Source organism: Lynx rufus, unplaced genomic scaffold (assembly GCF_022079265.1).
Source record: "Lynx rufus isolate CCGP_SWC_20201006 ecotype Redwood Valley unplaced genomic scaffold, mLynRuf1.p SCAF_11, whole genome shotgun sequence".
NCBI lineage: Eukaryota > Metazoa > Chordata > Mammalia > Carnivora > Felidae > Lynx > Lynx rufus.
In genome coordinates, this window is record NW_025814825.1 from 64032979 (window position 1) to 64048947 (window position 15969).

Below are 15969 nucleotides of genomic sequence, written 5' to 3' on the forward strand. Positions count from 1 at the left end.
CCCGCGTCGGGCTCTGTGCTGACAGCTTGCTCAGAGCCTGGAGCCTGCTTCAGATTCTGTGTCTCCTTCTCTCTCTGCCCCTCCCCTGCTCATGCTTTGTCTCACTCTGTTTCCCAAAAAATAAATAAATGTAAAATAAAATAAAATAAAATAAAATAAAATAAAATAAAATGAGAGGTGAAACAAAACCATTACAGCTGATACCAGAAATAAAAAGGATCAAAAGAGACTACTGTGAGTAATTATATGCCAACAAATTGGACAGCCTAGAAGAAACGATAAATTCCTAGAAACGTACAGCCTACCAAGACTGCATTATGAAGATATAGAAAATCTGAACAGACAGATGTCAGGTAATCTACAATCCAAAACTTCCCACAAAGAAAAGTCCGGGACAAGATAGCTTCACTGGTGAATTCTGTCCAACATGTAAAAAAGAATTAATGCCGATCCTTCTCAGACTCTTCCAAAATATCGAAGAGAAGGGAATGCTTCCAAACTCATCTTACGATACAAGCATTACCTTGATACTGAAGGCAGATAAACACACTACAGGAAAACTCTAGGCCACCGTCTCTGATGTGAACGTAGATGTAAAAATCCTCAAGAAAATGCTAACAAACTAAAGTCAGCGGTGTATTAATAGGATCATACCCTGTGATCAAATGGGATTTATCCCTGGGATGCAGAGATGGTTCAACATACACAGAGTAACAAAGTGATAGACTGCATTAACAGAGTGAAGTATAAAAGTCGTATGATTTTTCAATAGATACAGAAAACCCATCTGGGGAAATTTAACACCCTTTTGTGTTAAAAACTCAACACACTAGGCACAGAAGTAACGCATCTTAACTTAATAAAGGTCACATATGACAAGTCCACAGCTAATATACTCGGGGGCGAACCACTGAAAGTTTTTCCTATAAGATCTGGAACACAGGGAGATCCACTGTCACCACTCCTATTCAACATAGTACCGGAAGTCCTAGACAGAGAAATTAGGCAAGAAAAAGCAGTAAAAGCCATCTAGACCACAAGGGAAAAAGTAAAATTATCTGTTTGTAGAAGACCTGATCTTTTATGTAGAAAACTCTAAAGACCACCACAAACACTGTTAGAACTAATAAATTCGGGAAAGTTGCAGATACAAAATCAACATACAAATATCAGTTGAATTTCTATACGCTAACAAGAAACTATCTGAAAAGGACATTAAGAAAACAATCCCATTTCTAATAGGGTCAAAATGAATAAAATCCTTGAGCAAGGAGGTGAAAGACCTGAACACTGAAAGGTACAAATTATCAATGATAGAAATTCAAGAAAAAAACAAATAAATGTAAAGACGTCTCGTCTTTGTTGATTGGAAGACTTGATATTGTTAAAGTGTCCATATTACTCAAAGCAGTCTGTAGGTTCAGTGTTATCTCCATCAAAATCCCAATGGCATTTTTTCAGACATTGAAAAAATAATGCTAGAATTCATATGGAACCACAAACGACCCTATGTAGGCAAAACACTCCTGAGGAAGAAGAGTGGAGGCATCATACTTCCTAATTTCAAAATGTATTACCCAGCTACAGGAATCAAAACACTGTAGTACTGGCCTAAAGGCAGACATACAGACCAATGGACCAGAATAGAGAGCCCAGAAATAAGCCTGCGCATGCACAGTCCACTGAGCATTGACAAGGGAGCTGAGAATCTGGGGAGAGGATCATCACTTTAATAAATGGTGTTGTAAAAACAGGATATCCACATGCAACAGAATGAAACTGGACCCTTGTCTTACATCATACCCCAAAATCAACTCATAATGGACTAATGATTTACTTATTTATTTTATTTTTTTTTTTTACTGTTTTTACTTACATTTGAGAGAGAGAGACAGAACGTGAGCAGAGGAGGAGCAGAGAGAGAGGGAGACACAAAAACCGAAGCACGCTCCAGACTCTGAGCTATCTGTACAGAGCCTGACGCGGGGGCACAAACTCCTGAACCATGAGATCATGACCTGAGCCAAAGTAGGATGCTTAACCAACTGGGCCACCCAGGTGCCCCTGGATTAAAGATTTAAGCAGAAGACCCCCCCCGCAAACCTCAAAACTCTAGAAGAAACCATAGAAGAAAAGTGTGTTCCAGATCTTACAGGAAAAGCTTTCAGTCGTTCGCCCCCGACTATATTAGCTGTGGATTTGTCGTATGTGTCCTTTATTATGTTAAGGTGCGTTACTTCTATATCTAGCGTGTTGAGTTTTTAACACAAAAGGGTGTTAAATTTCATCAGATGCTTTTTCTGTATCTACTGAAAAATCATATGACTTTTATACTTCATTCTGTTAATACGGTATATCACTTTTGTTAATCTGTGCATGTTGAACCATCCTTCATATTGTACTTGGCAATGATTTCTTGGAAATGACAACAAAAGCAAAAGTGGACAAGTAGGATGACATCAAACTAAAAAGTCGGCACAGTAAAGGAGACAATCAGCAAAATGAGAGACAGCCTGTGGAATGGGAGAAAATTTCCAAACCATATATCTGCTAAGGAATTCATTCCCAAAATGGATAAAGAACTCCTACAACTCGATAGTGAAACACACCCAATTAAAAAATGGCCAAAGGGCTTGAGTCGACATCTCTCCAAGGAAGAAATACAAATGGCCAATAGGTTTGTGAAAAGATGTGCAACATCACTCATCATCAGGGAAATGCAAATCAAAACCGCAGTGAGCTGTCCCCTCACACCTGTCGGCTGTTATGATTATTATGTTACAGCCATAATAGGATGGCTATTATGAAAAAAAAAATAAAAGGTAACAGGTGTCAGCCAGGATGTACAGAAGTTTGAACACTTGCACAGGGTTGGTGGGAATGTAAAACGAACTATGGAAGACAGCATGGAGGTTTCTCAAAAATTAAAAATCGAGCTACCATGTGATCCAGCAATCTCCCCTGCTGGGTATACATCCAAATAGATTGAAATCAACCTCGATGAGGTATCTGTATTCCCATGTTCACTGCAGCGTTATTTACAACGGCCAAGATATGGAAACAACCCAAGTGTCCATTGATGGTTGGATGGATAAAGAAAATGTGGTATGTCTATACAATGGAGTATTATTCAGCTTCATTTACGAGGAAAAGAAAAAGGAAATCTTGCCATATGCAAAAACATGGATGGGCCTGGAGGACATCATGCTAAAGGCGAATGTGTCCTCTGTGAGCCCAGCCTCTCTCCGAGTGGAGATGAACCTCTTCCTGGCACCTGGTCCCCACTCTCAGCTTGCTTTGTGCCAAGGTGTCTGGGCATCTTTCTTTGGCCTCACGGATGGTCCTGTGCAAGATTTCAGTGGCATTTCCTGCCTGAGCGCCCGGGGCCCTGCTTATTCCGCTCAACTTGTCACATGGAGCCTATGGTGGCTACAGAGGACCTCCTCTCTCCCCTCTCCCCAGTGACTCTGTTCTCTCCAGGGAGGCAGGGTCTTTCCACTTCTCTCTCTAGTTGCCCCATGACACCTGGGTTTCCTTTGTTCCCCCAGGGCTGGGGCGACTTAGATAGATTCCTGCTCTCCATGTCGTGGCTGGAGAGCTTGGCTAGAAAGATACCCTGACGTGTCCGTATTCCACGGGAAGAACGAAACAGGGTCATAAAAACTGAACACGGTTTTCCGTGAAGGTGGGGAACTGGACCCCATCGCCCTCCTGTGGACCCTTCGAGCAGACAGGGGTGGGGGGTTGAGGGCCACGCCTGTAATCCGGCTTTGCGGTCAGCAAGTTCTCAGCAGCTCGTTTCCAACCGGAGCCAGATTTCCTCACCAGAGGCTTCGACTCCTGATTCTTCTTGAGTTCCCGGATGTCAGCAAACATGGGTGCGGGAAGGCTCTGTCACATCTCGAGGGGAAGTTCGAATTTCCAAACACCCTTTGTCCATCTGTTTGCTTGAAGGATGGAATCTTTTTCAAATGGGTCTTTACACAGAAAAATAAATGCGGAAAGCCTTGGCGTAAATATACTAAAAGGTACTGTATTGTATAATACTAATAACATCGAAATTAAGAAGCATGGTGTAACATGAAGCGTCACCCGGGTTCTCAGGAGTAAAACTCCAGCGCAGGAGCTCCCAGGTGGTGATGAAGAACTGGCTGGAACGGCCACGTCCGTTCACGCTCTCAGTGGACACGCATCACGCACCTGCATGCTGTTTGGGTCTCAGGAGCTTGAGGAGACGTGTCAATGCAAGTGACTTTCCCGTAGCAGCTCAAATGCCCAGAATCCGAGTTCCGGCTCCAGGCTGTCCAAGAGCTTCCCACATCTCCCAACACAGAGCCTGCCGGGTGCCCCCCTGCCCCTGCGCTAACTTCCACCCCCCCAGAGGAGAGAGTAGGAGCCCTGGCTCTGAGGGAAGGAGTCCCTGCTGGAGTTTCCTTCCTCCCTTGCCTCGGCCTCGCTATGTGGCCTCAGTCACATGACACAGTCTCTCTGGGCTTCCATCGGTTTTCCAGGCTGTAAGATGGAGAGGCTGGACTGAGGTTTTCAAGAGCCTTCCAGTCCTGATGCTCCGTAATTCTTCACATACGTATGCGGATCTCAGTAATGAAATGCCAAGGCTTCTGGAACAGGGAGGAGGGCCATTCGTGATTCATTTTAATTGATCACGCTCGGACGGATGCATTTGTCACTTGCCCCGATTGGCCAGACAACCGCAGGACCCACGCCAGGAAGGGGCCAAGTGCAGCCCCATTAGAGAGAGTCCAGAACAGGGCAGAAAAGGATGTTCAGAGAGACAGCATGGAGGGAGCTGCTGTCTGCTGGACCTGAGGGGAGCCAAGGCTCTTGGAGGTGCCAGCACCCCCTGGGCAGGTTCTGTGAGCTCCACCTGCCGCCCCTCTGCCTGAGAGCCTCCCAGGCCGCCTCTCGCACTCGGGCCCTTCCTAGGAGAGTGGCCACGCCTTCTTGTGACTTGTTCGCCTTCATCTCTCAGGTGCAAACTGTGAGCTGTGTGTTTTCCCCCCACGGGAGAGCTTTAGGTGTCGTTTCAAATGGCAGGCCTGCTTCGTCCTGAAATCGCTTTGATGGTTTCTGCACTATTGCAGATAACCAGAGGCATCCACCCTGGCAGATATTCTGAATGATGGTTAACACATCAAAATGCTTTTTTCTCGCTTGACAAATAGTTGCTGCCCCAACTCAGCCCACCCTGGCCCCTTCGTGCTCCCCCAGGCCCCCCCCTCTTCGGTGTGCCCTCCCCACACTGAAGGGTCACTGGCTAGCATGGAAGGGGCTCCAAAACTCAGCTCAAACCACGGCTGACCTGACTGATGGGCGCTCCTGCCTTTCCAGCTCTTTCTTTCTACAAAAATTATGTTCCTGGTCGCCTATGTAGTCAGTCCATAGATCGACTGCCATTTGAAAGTGGCTCCATTTCATTTTGTCCCCTTCCACGATTGCTGTGAAGGAAGGTAGGATAGGCCCGGGGTAATACGAGCTCCTTTGTGACGCCGACTCCAGGCCCTGGGAAGGCTCGACCTTCAGAGGATGCACCTTTAGGTGTAAATCAGATCTTTAAAACTGTTTGGGAGCGGTTGGTTCCCTTGACATTATGTGTCATTATGCTCCAAACAGGCTGAGTCAAGCGGGAGGTCTTTGATTTGCAACGTAGTAAAGGCTGCACTGAAAAAGCAAATGTCCCATTTCATCTGGGCAGTTGCTGATTTGAATGTGGTGATTAATGTAAAAGATCTGTGTTTTGCAGCTTTTCAGCCACGGATATTGAACACTGACTCTGGCTTGAGAAGCGGCCAAGAGGTCAGATGTAAACCGTGACCTCATTGGTCAATGAGGGGCGGGAATCTGGTAACAGCAAGAAATAACCACCCACCAACATGATGGGGTTCCTCGCTTATAAAATAATTAAATTATTTTTTGGAAGTCAAAAAAAAAAAAAAGTAATAAAAGTGTCAGCAGCCCAAAGGGTCTGCCCCAAGCAGCCCCTCAAGACAGCTAAGAATGTCTCCATGGGGTCACCTCAGGCGGCCTGGATCTTGCCTGCTACGAATCTCAGGTATTAGAGCCTGCCATGAGCATCCCTGCCAAGGCCAGCACTCTGGGAGTTTATGACAGCACATCTCAGTTCCCCAAGATGTACACAACCTATTTCCTATGCAGCTTTTTTTTTTTCTTTTTTTTAATAGGCTCAGGTTTGGGAACATATTGGCAGGTCGATCTAGCCCACTCTGGAAGAAAATAAAAATAGAAGTCAGATATATTTATCATTCTACAGTTAGTCACCTATTCCTCGGTCAGGGTTGAGCCCATCAAAAGCTCACACATCACAGCAGTAAAATCGTTGAATCGCTGAAGCAGTAATTAATAAAGTTTTATTGTGCACACACCAAAGAGACGACAGTTTGTGGACAAGGCCCCCTCAAACGAATACATGGAAGGAGGCTCAGAGGTATATCATTACAAAGAAGCTTATATAGTGGGACACCTGGATGGCCCATTCAGTTAAGCATCCGGCTCTTTATCTAGGCTCAGGTCACGATCTCACGGTTTGTGAGATCCAGCCCGGAGTCAGGCTCTGTGTTTAGAGCAAGGAGCCTGCTTGGGATTCTCTCCCTCCATCTAGCTCTCTGCCCTTCCCCCATTTGCTCACTCAGGTGCTCTCTCTCAAAATAAATAAATAAACTTAAAAAAAAATTTTAGAAGCTCATATAGTGAGAAAACAATGACAATTTACTGGTTATAATATTGGTGATTGGTTATTGTTTTAGAATTCTCTTCATTGGTTAGTGGTTACCTCATGTCAACCTTGGAAAATGTTTGTGTGTGTGTGTGTGTGTGTGTGTGTGTGTGTGTGTGTGTGTTGGTTTTGCCTATGATTTTCAGAGGCCTAAGCAAGAAGTGACCCCGGTCAGGTGAGCCTTGCCCACTAAGCTAAAGGAAGCTTTGCTTGTATGACAAAACCGATTTTCTCTGCTCGGGGAATGTTCGAGGCCGGTCTCCGTTTGTTTTCGATTTTAACAAGCCGAATGCTCCACGCGACTGTTTCTTCTCTGAGTCTTTCCTAGAATACGAGCGGTACGTGGAGACGGGGGTCTCGGATCTCCCCTCCAAGCAGAGCTTCAGACAAGGATCTGTTCTGCCGGGCTGAATGCAAGCGCAGACTCGCGCTGCCCCAGGGGACAGAGCAGCATGTTTTTCCCCCTCCCAAACCTGTCACATTTTGAGTCGGAAAGGAGAAATCAAAAGCACACTCTGTCCAAAAAAAAGGAGGCAGGGGGCGGGAAGGGGGGGATGTGCTTATTTACTGAGCTGTTCAGTTATTTATCAAAGTGCGCTCCCGGAAGCAGGGGCCAGAGCGCCTGATCTCACCGTGGCCCGCACCACCCCCACTTCCGTTTTGTTTATTACCCGCGGCAGGCGGGCCGGCGCGGTGCAGAGGGTCCTGCCGGAGCCAGCGTGCTCACAGCGAGATCCGTGTCGGCCGGGTTTGGTCCGGAATAGCTTTCGTTCAGGGGGTCCCTTTGTGGATGATTCTGGGGACTGGACACATGATGTGCTTTCATTCAAACACATACAGTGAGGCCTCATCAGTTTCTGGATGATGGTGGAAATTTTTGCCCCGTCTACCTTTGTGTCTATGGAGATTTTCCTGGGGTTAGAATGGGGTTGATGACCCGGAATTCTGGACCCTCACAGTTGCAAAGAGGTTGTCCAAACACCCAGGGGGAGACTGTTGCCAGGTGAGGACTTGGATCCCCGGAGAGAGCACAGCCCAGTGTCCAGAGGGGACGGGAGGCTCCACATTTTGTAACTCGAAGAAAGACTCTCGGTGGGTTTTAAAAAATTTGGGAGTTGTAGCTATTGTAGCTAGGAGATTGGCAAGGTGACCCGAGGTAAAGTATTCCCATTGTGACCTGATAATTAGCTTGTTCTTTCTTTGTCTCAAAAAGGGGGGGGGGGAGCGCATCCTCTTTTTCTTGAAGTCTACACCACCGCAAGAGTCACCTTGATCCTCATTGATTCCAAACCTGAGTTCATCATTAAATTTGAGCAAGCGATGCTCCAGGGGAAATCCATAATGCAAATGCAAATGCAAAAAAAAAAAAAGGAAAAGAAAACAGGACTAAAAGAAAGGGAAGAAGAATACTGGAGGACACCCAGGTCTTGCCCACCTTGAGGACCATTTGTTTTTGCAGAGGTTAAATCCTGGGGCTATCACTGTAGAGCCCAGCACTGACCCCTGGCCAGGTTTCTGCGTTATTGGGAAGGTCGATAATCAAAGATCAGAAAACCATCGTTCCTGTCACTTATTTTTCCAATCTGTGCATCGACCACCACCTGTTCCCATCCTCTACTTTCCTCCCAGCTGAGAGCAGTAAGGGCTGGCAGTGACAGACAGCGCTCTCTGTGACACTCAAATTGTGTTGATGAACGACTTCGTGTCACTATCATCTGTTTTCTGAAACACTGGCTCTGACATTTTTTCAGCATAAGACAAGAAAAGTGTCACCTGAGAGACTGAACATAATAGCATTTTTAAGAGAATGCTTTGCCACAGTTACATGCCTTGCAGGGACATTAAGCATTTTGGGGAAAGGATAAGAATCACATTATTAGCACCTTTAGTCCAAATATTACCTGTAAGATTTTCATTATATTCAGTTCCTTATTGAAGGTTACATTTTGCATGTGTCCACTTAATATAAGTTTCAGAAATATATTAAGTTAGGCTTTATTATGACGGTTATGTACTTTGTGAAGTGTGGTTATTTATAATAGCCAAATTTGTTTAATGTTCTCTTTGCAGAAATCTGTATTAGCTGAGTAATAAAACCAACTAAATTCTTTAGAGGATCCATTCTGTTTTCTGATTATGTAGAAATATGAGTAAGAGTGATTAACTCTGGGTAAATTGCTAGTGTTAATAACAAGTTGTCACAAATGAGATTACCAGGTATTCTGTCTCCCAGCCCTGCTGTAGCTAATGCATACTGTTAGCTGCTCGTGTCCTTGATCAATGTGATATAATTGTCTATTTGTGAAATGACATTTATCTTACATAACAGATAAGTCATGACTACAGGCCTTCTATTGGATGGATACTTTAATAGCTTCCCTTACAACATGTAGAATACAGTCCACTTCCGGGGCACCTGGGTGGCTCAATCGGTTAAGCATCCAGCTTTGGCTCAGGTCATGATCTCCCAGTTTGTGAGTTCGAGCCCTGCGTCGGGCTCTGTGCTGACAGCTCAGAGCCTAGAGCCTGCTTCGGATTCTGGGTCTCCTCCTCTCTCTGCCCCTCCCCTGCTCATGCTGTGTCTCTCAATAATAAATAAACGTTAAAAAAATTTAAAAAAAAAGGGAATACAGTCGACTTCTTATACTAAAGGCTGGACACATTCAAAATACCTGCAGATGAGAAATGGACGCACATTCCCAGTATCCTAGCATTCAGGATCACACTAAGCTGTGTGGTTTTGTTTGGGCCTTTGAAGCGCATTTTAAAATCCTTTTTTTAAAAGACATGTTCTGAGTAATGCATTTCTGTGTTTAAGGTCAACACAAGATAAAGTTCATTCCAGAAATGGTCGGCCCGATACTAGAAATGACACTAATTCCTGAGACAGAACTGCGCAAAGCCACCATACCCATTTTCTTTGATATGATGCAGTGTGAGTTCCATTCGACCCGCAGCTTCCAGATGGTAAGGACATAGCAGGTGTGCGGTAAGTGGCTTGGGGAGAAGACCAACAAGCCTGGAAACCTTGAAAAAGACGTATAAATGGCTCTGGAGTTAAAGATGTTGAGAGATTTTCCTTATTGAAGAAGCCTGTCATCCTTTGCCTGCATCTTTAGGGAGAAGTATTGTCAATGACTAGCTTTTCCTTATTTTGATCTGGATTTACTTACACATTAAACCCTGGATAAAAGTCTCTTTCCGCCGCCCCTCCCCCTTGGTATGTACCCTCAGAATGTTTAACCAGATGTTATCCTCTCACACTGCCTGCTTCTTGCCAACTTATGTTATTTTCAGGTCAAAAACAAAAATCTCTGCTTTTTTTTGGTTTTCTTTTACATGTGTCTTGACCTTTCACCTGTGCAGTGAAACTGATAAGAATTCCTCTAAAAAAAAAAAAAAAACCCGGGTAGAGTGCTCAACAACATACTGTATCCATAGGAAAGACAAAATCTGCATATTTATGTGGGAGGATTAACAAAATCTCCTTCCCTGGATTCCATGAAAATAAAGGTGGTGTTTACATTTCCGCCAGTGGGGACACGCTCGCCCGCACGAACATACAGCGGCTTTCTCCCCCGTGTGTTGCTGGGCTGGCTGGGAAGCTCTGCAGGAGGCAAGAGAAGAAGCCCCAGTGATAGTGGTTCTTCCATACTTGATTTAAATATTCTAGTGATTCGAGTAAGTAAGTACCCACTTGACATAGATTTTTGCAGAATTTGAAGAAAAATCCCTGTATTGGAAAAAGACTACATCTGAGCAGCGTAACTGTAATGGATGTGCTATTTAAAGAGTAGATTTTTCCTTCCTCCCCTTTATACTTGCTACCTTAAAGATTTTGAATAGTTTTACCTTTTCACTGGTCAGTCTTTGCTATTACGGCATGAAGGTGGTAGCCGTGATGAATAATTTTGCTAGTCTCTAGAGCAAAAAACAGATACAAAGCTAAAAGAAACCCTGCTCTGTGCCTACACTTGAGTGTGAACACTGATGTCAGGTACCCGTGCTTTCTGGCGTAGCCTGGTGCTACCTGGGCCTCCCACAACTCACCGAACGTCTTTAATCTTTGGTTCCAAGCTGTAATATTGGTACAGAATGGAATCTGCTCCTAAGGGATGTTGTGAGAAGTGAATAAAATAAACCTATGAAGGCCACCTGCCCACCCGCCTCCCTTCCTTCCCTTCCCTTTCCTTTTGATTCCTTCCTCCCTCCATTTCCTTCCTTCTTTCTTTCCTCCCTCCCTTTCCTTCCTTCCCCCCTTCCTTCCTTCTTCCCTTCCTTCCTTCCTTCTTTCCTTCCCCCCTTCCTTCCTTCTTCCCTTCCTTCCTTCCTTCCTTCCTTCCTTCCTTCCTTCCTCTCTCTGTTTCTCCCTTCCATCTTTCTTTCTTTCTTTCTTTCTTTCTTTCTTTCTTTCTTCCTTCCTTCCTTCCTTCCTTCCTTTCTTCCTTTCTTCCTTTCTTTCCATAGCAGAAGAGGGCTTCCTTATGTTGACTTATTTATAAAATTAAAGAGATTGTTTTAAAAGAACAGCTTTTAAAAGAACCCCGCCCCGGTTCAAGATCAGTTGTTGCACACATATAATGTAACATGGTAAACATTGTCCAAATGTTTTCGGTTTTGTTTGGCAATGTATCAGACGCCTCTTTCTTGATGACAGCGCAGTAACCATGATTCTTGTGATGGCATAAGCTTTCATCAAATAGAATGGATAATCTTCTCTTTTGGAACTTTTTTTAAGGTTTATTTATTTATTTTGAGAGAGAGAGAGAGAGAGAGAGAGAGAGAGAGAGAGAGAGAGAGAGAATCCCAAGCAGGCTCCACACCAGCCAGCAGAGCCCTACGTGAGGCTTGGACTCGTGAACCATGAGATCATGACCTGAGCCGAAACCAAGAGTCGGACGCTTAACCACACACCCTTGGCTAATCTTCTCTTATCCATCACCTTTAGCTGGACGTTTGGGTTGTTTGCAGATTCTCACTACCATGAGTCAGTGCACAGTGAACATATTCGTGCATACTGCTTGACTTTCTTTTGAAAGTTTTCCTGGTATACGTTCTTAAAAACGGAATTGCCAATTCAAAATATTTTCGCAAGTTTTGACATTGCCAATGTTTTCTGATGCTGTTGCCGTACGATTTGACCCATCTTGACTGCCACTGGCACTAAATCGTGTCCAATCTCACTGCCAATCCACCAGAACTAGGGAATGTAGTTTAAAATCCCTTTTCCTAAGCTGAAAATTCATCTGACTTTTTGAATTTTGTATGAATTAAGCCCTAAAGAAGGGCCGTATGAAAAAGCGCTGTTAAAGAATCAGATAGCGTCGCCTGGGTGGCTCAGTCGGTTAAGTGTCTGACTCTTGGTGTCGGCTCAGGTGATGATCTCATGGTTCGTGGGTTTGAGCCCCGTGTGGGGCTCTGCACTGGCAGCAAGGAGCCTGCTTGGGATTCTCTCTCTCTCTCCCTGCCCCACCCCTGCTCATGTGTGTGTGCGCGCGCATGCACGCATGCTCCCTCTCTCTCTCAAAAATAAATACAATTTTTTAAAAAGAGTATAGTAGTTATTTACATTAGGGAATTTCCCCAATTCACGGGGTCTCTGGTTTGCCAGGAAATGGCACAAAGTTACTGAAGGAGAGTCGTGGGGTTTCTGCCTCCGTTCTCAACTCTGCCCCCAGTGGTGGGTTCAAAAACTGCCTAATATCAGAAGACCAAGCTGTTTGAGTAACAGCGGGAAAGTAGCTGTGCACATTTAACTCTGTTTCACAAACAATTTCCCTTCCATAAAACGTGTCCCACTTGGATATACGTAAATAGAAGCATAAACGTGAGGACACAGGTCCACGAAACCCACTGTCGGTAAGCATGGTCAGCTACTTGGATTTCTTGGTCCGTGATCATTGACCATTCGTTCATCGGTGTTGTCATCTGCTTGTGCCTTCAAAGACCAGTGGGAGGACACACCAAAGGTTTTTTTAAATAAAGGCAGAAAAGCGAAAACGCGTGACAAAAGTCTCTCTGCTCTCTTCATCTCTTCTTGCGAATTAGGAAAAGGTCCATCTCCTCTTCTCTTGGGATATCTTGATTTCTTTTTTCTGTGAGTCTGTCTCAGCCTCCCAGGTGGAGTGTCACATGGAATATCACCCCTCCTAGACCCGCTGCTTCCCTATCATCCCTTTTTACCAGGCTCCTTGTCACTTGGTTGGTTGGGTGCAGGTTACAGCGGCCTCATCTTTGTTTGCTCTCCTGGCCTCCCTGGTGAGATGCAGAGACTTGTCATCTTTCTCATCTCTAGCATCCGGCTGCTTCTCTTGGGCCCTAGCCCCGGCCTCTCCTGGCCCGTAGCATCTATCTCTTGACTTGACATATCTTTTCTAACTCTTTCCTATTCTCAGGTCAGCCGACGCTCACCTTCTATTGGCTGCTCTTTCCTGAAGCACGAGGCGTGCCCTCTGTCCTCGGGGGTGGTGTGGGTGTGGAGCAGTGAGTGGGTGTGTGCACAGAACCGCAGGGCCCCGGAATCCCTGCCTCCCTCCCAGGGAGCTTCCAGGTTGGGGCTGGCTGGCTGCTGTTTACCTAACCCGCCACCAATCCAATTATCTAACCTTATTAGTCACATCAACAATGGCTTAAATTGGCTTCACTTTTATAGCAGATGTGCAACACTAATGGAGTGAGAGGAAGACATTAGGGCTTTTCGTTTTTGCAAAACGTTCATGTTTTGAGCCTATGATGTAGCTTTTTTTTTTTTAAAGGTTGCTGTGTCTTTCTGAGCGGGGCTGTTTACGCACCGTTGTTCGTGAAATATGCATCATGTCTAGGTCGTAGCATGCTCTTACCGTTGCTTTGGGGGGGGGGGGGCTGCTGGATTCGAAGAAAAACCTGCCATTTTACACAAGATTCAACTGCACCGAGCCATTACTGGAATTTCAGAAGCAGGCATCGCAGATGGGCTTTTCTACAGCTCCCCAGAGTGGCAGCTCGTGTCTTCTCCAGCCGCAGCGGAAGGACTTCCATCAGAGTGATCTCATACACACATTTCCCCGAAAGTCTCCTTTCTGGTCTCTGCTTTTGCAAGAAAGAGCATGAATCTTCATCCAACAGAGGCGTGTCCTTGTCCTTGTCCTCGGTGCTTGAGGTCCTGCCTCTCCAGGCTCCAGGCGCTGAACAGGTTTGCCCGGTTGTGGGACGGAGAGGCATGGAGTGACCCTTTCACAAGCTCTGTCCTCCTGCTGGCCGGGGGCCCTCTCCCCCGGGGGCTGCAGGCCCGCCTTCATTCGGCCTGACACCGTTTGTGCTGAGCAGATCCTCACAGGTGATGGATAAGCTCTGCGGAGGCCTGCTGACAATTCCTGGGTCTCCCAGCCCTTTCTCAGATTCTTCTATGATGTGGACGCCGCATCTGTTCTCCTAAATTGTCCCCTTCTACTGCATCTTCTGTCTACCAGTCCCGGAGGACGCCGTCTCTGGTGTCTCTGCTTCCAGCTTGCCCACCCCACAAGTCATGCCAACGGCGTGTTCTCTGTCCCTGTGCCCACCCACCCCCACCCTGACCCCAATGCCAGAGAGACACGTTCATGCTCGAACTGGGTCTTCGGGAGATCTTGACTTCTTTCAAGGGTGAGCGCCTGTGTGCGATGATTTCAGGACCTGCTGTACAGGTGTTTGGAGACATCAGCATCTCAGCGTCCCTTACATCACCCAGGCGCCCCGGCTGCGTCGCGTTCCCACGAGACGTACTTCCCCCTGGCCTGAAACTAACTTCTCCCCTGTGGCGCCGACACCCTTACCCCCAAGTCAGTAATGCTCCGAGTCGCAGCCTCGCTGGGTTTTGCTCCATAAAAACATAGCATGCTTGTAAATTCCCTCCTGGCACCTTTGGAAAGAATTCCATTTGTGATGTCTTTGGAAGAAAAACAAAACAAAACAAAACCAAAATAAACAACCACAGAACTCACAGCCGAGAATTTCAGCAAATGGCTGTATGGGCTGTATACCATTCATAAAGACGGAATGGGAAAGACTCCACAGAAAAATAATATTTTCAACCATGAAGCTCTTCTCTGTCATCTCTGTGAGGGTCAGTAAAATGCTCCACAACTTCCAGAAATTCCCACTGTAGTTGTAACAGTATTAGAACATGAGTAATCTTTGTGTCCTGGATGTTTTTGAGGCCCTGTCTGAATAATCTCTTCCTACTGCCCATGCTTGGTAACCCTAACTGAATGACTGAATAACCCAAGTGGATGTTGCCGGCTTCTGCTGGTTGGTGGGAAAGCTGGTCCATTTTGCACCGTCATATGGACATAAGTTTGGTGGTGATTTTATCCTGATGATTCTTGAACTCTTTGGCATTTTGTTTGTTGGTTTATTCTTGCTTTCGATTTCGACATAATGCTTGAGTTTAGTTCCGGACCCTGAAAGGGAACATACGGCACGAGAAGTAGGCTTTTATTGTATTGAATCCAGACCCCAAAGTCTGAGAGATCATGGAAGCTGACATCCTGGACTCTAATAAAAGTTCTGATTGCATTGAATTCTGTTCTTAAAAGCCTTGCAGCAAAGAGATGCCCATACCCCTGTAATCTCTTGTTAATGTTTATTTATTTTTGAGAGAGAGAGGGAGAGTGTAAGTGGAGGAGACAGAGGATCTGAAGCGGGCTCTGTGCTGCCAGCAGTGAGCTCGATGTGGGGCTTGAACTCAGGAACCCCGAGACCATGACCTGAGCCAAAGTTGGACGCCTCACCAACTGAACCACCCAGGCGCCCCTCCTGTAATCTCTTTTGACCAAATTAAACAGGGCTCACTCTGAGAGCATGTTTCTGGAGGCCAGTGTCACTGGATACAGCCCCAAATCCCTTCTTGATGTGTGTGCTATGGAAATGGGGGGCAGCTGCACCTGTCTCAGGTGTTGCCAGGTGTGACAGCCAGGCAGCGGATAGTTCCCCAGCCTTGGGGCTCTTGAGCCTCTAGGTGGAAGCTTCAAGGTCAGCGAACAGCCTTCTTGTTAGACTTGGAAGGATGTGGGGATATGGAGTGAGAATGTGAAGCCGGTTCCTTCTTCTCGCTCATGTTCACGCAGGTATAGTTCAGTGATGTTCTCCCACCTACCCCTCCTGTCAGCGCTAAAGAGAATGGACATAGTTCTGCAGTTCCTTCTGGAAGTTCAGAAACTGAGAATCTGATTCCTTGCAGCTCTCTGATACCAGAGGGTGCT

At 45.9% G+C, this 15969-nt stretch overlaps 1 protein-coding gene across 2 annotated transcripts in view; it reads left to right on the forward strand.

Moving 5' to 3' along the window:
- Positions 1-15969, forward strand: part of DOCK1 (dedicator of cytokinesis 1) — a 525941-nt gene that overhangs the window by 436869 nt on the left and 73103 nt on the right. For both annotated transcript variants that reach the window (XM_047073604.1, XM_047073605.1), the window contains exon 33: positions 9570-9718. In XM_047073604.1, coding sequence (XP_046929560.1) covers positions 9570-9718 — 149 coding nt within the window. The remainder of the gene's footprint in view (positions 1-9569; positions 9719-15969) is intronic.